Raw genomic sequence first — 8,564 nt, forward strand, 5'->3', positions numbered from 1 at the left:
AACAGGCCTTCCACAGGTGTTCCAGCTCTTGTTGGTTACAAACAACAACACATTTTAACTGTACAAAGGCAGTGTTGGAAAGGACTGTTAATACATCCTGTACAATAAGGCAGGTCTTTGTATGGCTTTATCCTATAGCAGGATAATGACCCAGAAAGCACCTCCAGGCTGTGTAGAAGAAAAGAACAAGACATAGGCTTCAAATGAGGGAGCAGCAGCACAGTGTCCAGATGTTCCAGGTGAAGAGTAAAAGCAAAGCAAGGCCAGCACATGTGGGAACCTCTGCAGCAGAGCTGTCTATCCCAACAATTTTTGGTTATAGAATGAATGTCACAGGTGTGTTTGGCTGTTGAATTGCACTAATAACAGAAAAAAATGAAAGTGTCCTAAAACATTTGACTGTAGCAACACGGGAGCTGCATTGTTTGGAAAGTACTGAGCTACAAAGCTTTGTATTTACCTAAAGTGCCCACTGAAAACTATGATTGAACAAATGCACAAAGCAAGTTGAACAGACGTTGCAGTAATAGGTTGTATAAAACAGTTTTAAAAGACTAAGATAATGGAATACTCTAATGATCCCCAGGACGAAAGTGTTCCTGTAGCATGTCAAACAGAGATGATACAGATAGAAACATTTGTAATAACTAATTAGCTTCCTTAAACCAATGTTTATGTGCAAAACCATCACACAAATCAGCACAGCCTTCCATGTAGCTGCTGTTTGCTCCTCTGTGTTGTCATCTCAGCAGTGCACCACGCACATCTTCATTATTATTCAGTGGAAGATGAAGTGTTAATGGTCAAGGTGATGAAGTCTGGGCTGAAATGAACTAACTATGCATCTGAGTGACTTTTGATCCATGCACTATCTCTGAATCAGAGCCCCAAGTGTCGACTTGCCTGTTGTGCACATGGCAGCATGCACCACAAAGGGGCACTGGTAATCTCTATGTAACCGCAAGCTGCCTTTAACCTTTGCTTGAACTTTTGTACATTATAAATGCTTATTTTCAACAGATGTATTACTGGGCTACTTTAAGTACCTGCTTCCTTGTTATTTTGTGAATATTTATTTCAAATACATTGATTAAATCAACCCCTGTGTCGTAACATGTTTCATAATACACATGCAAATGACAAGCACATTAATGACATTCATTTTCTCAATTTCCAGCCAGTATTGTGGCACTCTAGACTGACTCAAGTCCAGATTTTCAGGACTCGTGACTCGACTTGAGCACTGATGCCTTGGACTCAGACTTGAGCATTGACTGCATTCGAACACATTGAGTTGGAGACGGAAGTTCAGAATACAAGATGGTGAGAGCTGTGTCCGCTGTTTTTAATGCAGACCTCGATGACTAACTTGAGTAAGGGGGACTCGACTTGAACTTGACTTAGAGCCGTGGCCAGTCAGATGTGTCATCGCTGACAGAGGCCACTGAAGACTCATCTCAGAAAAAGGATTAAACACACTTTTCATTTCACAATAGTATTTCTTCATTGTGTAAGTGCCTGCCACATGTCCTCTGCCCCGCCTCTAGCTCACTGAGCAGATCCAGATGTTGGCTCTGGAGGAAACGCTCCAACATGCAACCTCTGGCCTTTTGAAGCCCTCAGCGCAAACACAGCAGAGACCCTTTGACAGGAAAACAAAAGATTAGATGCACAGATCAATTACCAAGCATCTATGAAATATCACGTGGAACATTTAATTCAAACCAATACAGACATTTGGTAAAAATGTAATTCTTCAGATTCTATCTACGTAAGAAATATAACACAACACGCGTGGGCAGATAAAGCCTCCCTGCAATTCATCACAAAACATATGGAACCGGAGTCACACTTGTCCGAATGCTGTTACACACTGCACGGCTCTGCTTCCTGGTAGTCTTTCAAAAGCAGCACCAACAGCTGTTAAACATCTGTAAAACATTTCTCCTCTCTGAGATAAGATTTCCTCATGCAGCTGTGTGTGTGTAAAACAACAGTTTGGCCAGTGGTCAGAGCTGTGAGGAGCTTGTTGTGGTGCTGCACCAAAACAGTTTCTTTACAGTGAATTTAAAGTGCTTTTTCAAGTGTAATGGATGCTAGAGGCCTTTGGCTGATGTGTTGCCTTCTCCTGCTGCTGGCATACTGTACACTCCAGCAGAGCTCCTCGAGGAAAAGGAATGGCAAGAAAGGTAGGACACGATATTAACTTTGTAAATGTAAGCAATGTCCTCACTTGGTAAAACTGAATAACTTTTACGGAACAACATAGACTTTATCAGTAATGCTGATTGAATGCACTACTGATATACATCTGAATAAACTCAGACCTTTTGGGTCTTTCAGATTCCGTGAACAACACCGCAATTGAGGAGTTGAAGAAACAGATAAATAACATTGTTCAAGACCTGAATTTGTTGAAAGAGCAGCAAGCTTTACAGTCAGGTATTGTTCCTGCAGAGAAACTGCTTCACACATATCAATTGACTTTTTCTGATGCACATAATCCCACATGTGACTACTCATCTAAAGTATGTTTCACTACACTACAAACATGATGTATGTAAAACAGAACCATTAAGACTGGGGGGAGGGGAAGGGTAGCTTGTATTGCACTAATTTTACAGCCATATTTTGACAACAAAGACATCTGAGCAACACTATCACATATTTTCCCCAGTTTGCCTGCGAGGCACAAAGATCCTTGGCAAGTGTTTCCTGGCTAACCCAGTGAAGAAGACCTTCCACGCAGCCAGCGATGACTGCATCGCCAAAGGAGGCAGCCTGAGCACCCCTCTGACAGGAGATGAGAATGACCAGCTCTACAGCTATGTTCGACAGAGTATTGGCCCCGAGGAGCACATCTGGTTGGGCATCAATGACATGGTGACCGATGGCCACTGGGTGGACCAGTCAGGGTCCAGTGTGCGCTTCAAGAATTGGGAAACAGAGATCACCCTGCAGCCAGACGGAGGGCGCAGCCAGAACTGTGCCATCCTCTCTGCTACAGCCAACGGGAAATGGTTTGATGAGAGCTGCCGAGCTGAAAAGGCCTCAGTGTGTGAGTTCAATATCATCTGAGGGCTGCTCCCTGACAACACTCTGTGCAGATAAACACTCATATGAACAGCTTGCACAAAAGAGTGGAACATTTATCAGGTACATGTATGCAATATACTGAAAATAACATGCTGCATCTTTCTTCTCTCATATTTCTCTGCTGAGTAACAGTAATCAGCAGCTTTTCTGTGACACTTTTATTTCCATTTCTGAATGTCATATTATGCTGCTCATATTGCATTATCTTAATAAACATGTGTTTCCTCTGGCATGACCCTCTGATTCTGTTCATGCTCAAGTTCAAAATATGTTAAAATGTGAATCTTTTGCTTATCAGAGGGGAAAATGCTAATGTAACGAGTCCAGCTCATAAAAGGAGAACTACTAAAACCGAATCACATCTGAATTTTGGGTGGCTGTTCTCAGATGAAATCTTCTGAAATTTCTGGGTCACAGTAATGTGCAACAAGGTTTTTTATCTGAATGCGTTTCACAGTTGCTGTGTGCTGCTGTGGGTGCTTTGTGTTTTGCTGACTCTTAATGTGTCAGACAATCATGGCAGATATGTCTGTTGCTAGAATCTTAATTTCCAAAGAAGACTACAGTTGTAGTAAGTTGCACTCAGTGTGACATGTCTTTTAAAAGTGGTTCTACCAGCTGGTCCACCTCTTCTCTTAAGTATTCCTTGGACAACTTCTGATGTTTTCTTCACATTGGGGGCTGGCTCCACTGGGAGTTGGGCCTGTACGTCATCTGCTGCTGGTGAGGTTTTCTGAACTCCTTGTTTGGTCTGTGGTTTGAGCCCAGCTATTTTTGTGTTGGCACATAAAGCCTTGAAAATCTCGCAGACATGGCCAATCAGCTCATTAACTCTGCAGAGGGGAAGTGATTGAAATAACTGCGGGATCCACATAGGGCAGAATATTGTACAAGGCAGACTTGACCAGATATGCCAGCTCTTTTGAGCTGACACATTTGATTTGTTCCACTGTTCTGAGAGCCTCAAACAGTATCACACATAAGCTTCATGATGTGAGACCAACTGTTATTTAATAAATGCGACCACAATAGAAAATGAACTGACCAATGTGATGGCAGCCAGTTCCTGCAGTCCTGTGAGTGCTTTATGGAGTGTAACAACTTATTCAGCATTCTGAATAATTCGGCCCAATTTAACCCTCGCTAAGAAGTGATTCTCATTCATCTTAATTGATAAGGAAAAAACAAAAAAGTCACAGATCAGTCTTGAGATTTCCAAAAGTATCGGTATTCAAAACAACTAGTTTTTATTTATGCCAGTCAGGACCACAAATGTCACAATACAACTCAGAGATGCTAAACAGAGTGTGGACTTCTCTGCAAGGCACAGTTATAGTGGAATGATATCTAGAATTCTTCATAGCATGGGCAAAAGCAGTGTGATAATACATTCAGAGAGGCAACTCCATGAGCATACCCTGCTGTTGCAATCCACTGCAATGTTCTGATGATGCTATAAAAATGCAATGTATTGCAACAGCAGCAGAGTCCTCTCTAGTCAGTGATAAAAACAGAAGATCTCATGAAAATAAACACAAATTTGCTCCTGTGCAAACATCCATAATATGTATAAAAGCTACACACACCATACATCTCAAATGAAAGACATGCATTGCCTAAAAGCAACACAAGATCTCTAGGGGTATAAAAACTGGTATAAAGGGGATGATAAAGAAGAAAACAAAGCTTCTTGTACGGCTGAACAGCAGTTAATCACACAGATGCCAGGGAATGAACATCTCATAGTTCAAGTAAGTCAAGTGAAAAGCAGAAAGCTGAATCCAGTTTCCTCCTCAGTACTCTTCCTCTAGCTACAGCTGTGGTCCCAAGTTTGGAGAATGTTCCTCCTCACATTGCTCTTCAGCCTGGTAAATCTCAGTGTCGACCACGAGCTGGCTCTGAGGCCTGCTGGGAAGTGGAGGAGCCTGTTGAGATGAGAATCGAAAAGGGATATAAACCCCGACCGTCATGTCGTCAGCATCAGTGTCTTTCGGGACCACTGGTTTCTGTGAGTCTGTGTGTCCAGCGACAGGCGACGTGTTAAACTCTCCATAGATGTGGGCGTCTGCATCCTGTGTCACCAGGTGGGTGTAGACCTGCGTGTCCTCGATAGAGGCGTACACATGGGATTCATTCTGGTCACGTGTTTTAGGGAAGTTGGTACCATTTGAATTGTAGATGGAGACCTGATAATTCGGCTTCTTCTTCCTGTTCTTCTTCTTCTTCTTTCTGTTTGGCAAGAAAAGTGAAGAGTTCAAAACTTATTTACAGACTCTTGTACAACTATTAGTTGTCCAGATAACAGTACAAACATTTTAAGGTGGAGTGAGGTACTGTAAGAACTCACAAAAAGCAGTGACAATACATAAACAAGCTATTTGGAAAGAGACCTAATTATTATATCTCCTAAAAAAGTACAGAAAATAAACTTTCAACATAGAAAATAATGCTGATGCACTCACTTCATCACCACACAGACCAGCACGATAACAACAATGACCACGACAGCAGCCACCACACTCAGGATTATAGTCAGCAGGTCTAAATGAGAGAAAACAACAGATGCAATCTTTCATTTATCTTGCTGTTGTACTTGGAGCTCTGTGTGTGTTGAGCTAATCGCTAACATGCTTACAATGACAATGCTAGCTAGCACACTGGTGTTAAAAGAATACCACAGCAGTGTCGCTCCCTATTTGTTATATAGTGCAAATCACTTTACATCTGAAAATATCACACATACATTACATTCTGATCACAATCCCACAATATAATACCCCATATTTTATAGATCCCTGTCATGTGACTCTACACCAAGGAGTGATGAAAGCAATGACATTTGATGCTACAGTTCCCCTTACTGTTGTTCTTATTCTGCAGGGTGATCTTGGTGATGACACTGAAGTGTCCTCTTTTGGGATTACAGTTGGACATGTTGAGGTAGAAACTCTCAGAGACAATGAGCTCACTCTTGGCCTCCTCATCCCCCCTGTGTATGTGGTCTAACTTCACGTGGTTCACCTTCTTCACGCTGATGTCCGTGTGGTGGTTGTGGCACTTTGGCTGGCTGAGGTTGGCAAACACCAGGTGAGCCTCCATGTTTGGGGGGACTGGAGGAGTAGCCAAAAGGACAGGGGTGTCTTTTTTTGAAGATACAGTGAACAGGTATCTTTCTGAATAGGAGTTAGAAGGAAAAGAAAATTAAATATCACAGAAAAACATTCATTGATTTACTTCATTCAGCTGAAGCTGCATATTACCTGATATCGCCGCTTTGAAACTGGCATTCAGTACATGCTTGAAAGACATCTTCAGCTCTTTACCCTCCGCGCTGGACACGGTGACAGACGTATAGTTGTGGATTTGGACCTTCTCTATGGGTCCCTGAGGGCAGAAGTGTCCAATGGCCATGCCATCCTTTTCAGCCACTTTGATAATGATGCTGTCATTGCATGGCTGCCCAGGCAGGGACTGCTTGAGGGGCCTATTGGGAGAGGTCAGCTCCACCGTGCCATACAGAGGAGCTTGGAGATTCCAGGTCACACTGCTCAGAGGGAAGGGGAGACAGCTCGGGAGCACGGGCACCGAGAGGCGGACTGGAGTCTTCGGGCAGTCTTTGAGTTGATGACACTCTGATATGAAAATAGAGGCAAATCAAGAGGGGTTCAGAAATCACTCACTTTGAGTGTTGCTAGGATTCACTGTGACATCAGATCCAAAGACTTTTCAAGAACTTTCAAGGTCTTGTTGTTTAAGAAAATGTTTGGGGACTGAGAAGTGATTATTACTGAAGCAAAAACAGGAGAGGTCTAAGTTATGATCTTGTAAAGTGCAAATGTTAGGTTTAATCATTTTAAGGTTGCAGTGAAATGGTTTATAAAATTTTCCTTATCACACTGAGCATGCTTTGTGACAGTGTACAAATAATATTTGGACAATTCGCTGCCAAATGATTACAGCATTCAAGCTACTTAATACAGCCTGGACCCCCTCTGCTGTGCCTGAAGAGACTGTTGCAAAATATTTTCTATTTTCCAAAACGTGACTGCACTGACAAATTTCAATGAGCTTTTCAAGTCTTTTCTGATGTGATATCAGTGGAAAGCTAACGTCATGACGTTTTTGTTACGATATGAAATTAAACCAAGTATGAAGGCTTTAAAATCGATTGAAAAGTACATTTTCCAGAACAAGGGAAGCTCCAGCTACAAATATAAATCTGCATTCACCTATGACTCTCACGGCAGTGACTTGTACATCATCAGACGAGCAGTCCTGGAAAGACAGGTAACTGTTGGATGTGACTGTGATCTTCTCCTTCTTCACAGAGTTTATTTTCATCTCACAACCAAAGGCCGGTCTTAAATTCTCAATCTGAAGGGAATGGCTCTCCAGTTCACTCATATCCACTTTACACAGCACTAGAAAAAAAAGAGCACAGTATCACATGATGTGTCACCCACATGCAAATCTATGGGCGTGTGCATCTCAGCTAAAATCATGATTCACCATAAACATGTCAAGCATAAATTCAAATTTTGGTTTGACTGAGAGCAGAACACGATTGTCAAAAGAACGGTTTCCCAGTATTGCGACACTGCTGTGGTCCATGACTCAGCAGTGAGGCAATCGGACACCAGAGGGCTCAGATACAGGCCATGGGGCTCATTCTCTATGTAACTGGTTCCTTACGTATCCGTCCTGAAGCCGTCTAAAAAAAAAAAAAAAAGAACATTTTGTCACACCCCTAAATAATGAATCTGAGTGATTGTTCATGGGCATGCCTGCTGCAACATGTACCAACACTGATCATTTTTCCAAGTTCCTTGTGTTTGTAAAAACAAAACCACTTTCATTTATAAACTGACAAATCAAATAGATGATCAACACAAAACTGATCTACTTTGGAAAGGCGATACTTTTTTTGTCAAACATTAGCAAGTTTCCAAACTCTAATATGTTTCTTTTCTTTATTTCACATAGTTGAGATAAAGTAAAGTAAACGATTTGGCTGAGCAGATGGTGTAACGTCAGATTTCTTTTCTGAAAACAGCTGCCTGCTGCATCTGGAAATGATGCTGATGAAAGCAGTGAGAGTAAAGGCCACAAAAACAAAACAGAATGCTCTTTATACACATAATCATTTCATCCAATGTCAATATAAAAATATCGATAGTGACAGCTTTAAATTTCAGTCAAATCAGCTCGGACTCTTTAAATCAGCCATATAAATAAGCCTACAGCCAAGTTATTTTCATAGTTAGAGTATGGATGAAAAAATCATTCACAAAGATCTGAATCGCCCCTAAAATCACAACATTTCTCTGGCTCAGGCTCCACCTGACCACCCTATTTTATAAACATCTCAGGTATTTTAAATGAACAACCCATCTCAAAGGGCCAAATACACAATGCTCATGCCAAACAACATGATAAAGTACCAATTATGTGCAAACCTTGGGAACTTG

At 41.7% G+C, this 8,564-nt stretch overlaps 2 protein-coding genes across 3 annotated transcripts in view; one reads left to right on the top strand and one right to left on the bottom strand.

Moving 5' to 3' along the window:
* Window positions 1-2,008: 2,008 nt before the first annotated feature.
* Window positions 2,009-3,317, top strand: clec3ba (C-type lectin domain family 3, member Ba). Of its 2 annotated transcripts, XM_020608511.1 has the most exons (3): window positions 2,009-2,189; window positions 2,344-2,442; window positions 2,678-3,317. In XM_020608511.1, the coding sequence occupies exons 1-3, from the start codon at window positions 2,090-2,092 to the stop codon at window positions 3,076-3,078; spliced, it is 600 nt and encodes a 199-aa protein (XP_020464167.1). In that variant the 5' UTR covers window positions 2,009-2,089; the 3' UTR covers window positions 3,079-3,317. The 2 variants fall into 2 exon arrangements, with proteins under 2 accessions (XP_020464167.1, XP_020464169.1); XM_020608513.1 differs by lacking the exon at window positions 2,344-2,442.
* Window positions 3,318-4,326: 1,009 nt separating this feature from the next.
* The window catches only part of LOC109964865 (CUB domain-containing protein 1), an 8,402-nt gene continuing 4,164 nt past the window's right edge, over window positions 4,327-8,564 (bottom strand). Inside the window, exons 5-9 of the mRNA XM_020608436.1 lie at window positions 7,326-7,517; window positions 6,357-6,728; window positions 5,958-6,269; window positions 5,559-5,637; window positions 4,327-5,325 (exon numbers count right to left, since the gene is read on the bottom strand). Coding sequence (XP_020464092.1) covers window positions 4,908-5,325; window positions 5,559-5,637; window positions 5,958-6,269; window positions 6,357-6,728; window positions 7,326-7,517 — 1,373 coding nt within the window. The 3' untranslated portion in view covers window positions 4,327-4,907. The remainder of the gene's footprint in view (window positions 5,326-5,558; window positions 5,638-5,957; window positions 6,270-6,356; window positions 6,729-7,325; window positions 7,518-8,564) is intronic.

Source organism: Monopterus albus, unplaced genomic scaffold (assembly GCF_001952655.1).
Source record: "Monopterus albus unplaced genomic scaffold, M_albus_1.0 scaffold93.1, whole genome shotgun sequence".
NCBI lineage: Eukaryota > Metazoa > Chordata > Actinopteri > Synbranchiformes > Synbranchidae > Monopterus > Monopterus albus.

Excerpts from the sequence above, each read along its gene's own strand:
- clec3ba (XM_020608511.1), top strand. The coding sequence starts at position 2,090 with ATGGATGCTAGAGGCCTTTGGCTGATGTGTTGCCTTCTCCTGCTGCTG. Across the intron at positions 2,190-2,343 it reads GAAAAGGAATGGCAAGAAAG|ATTCCGTGAACAACACCGCA; the intron begins GTAGGACACGAT and ends TGGGTCTTTCAG. Across the intron at positions 2,443-2,677 it reads GCAGCAAGCTTTACAGTCAG|TTTGCCTGCGAGGCACAAAG; the intron begins GTATTGTTCCTG and ends TATTTTCCCCAG.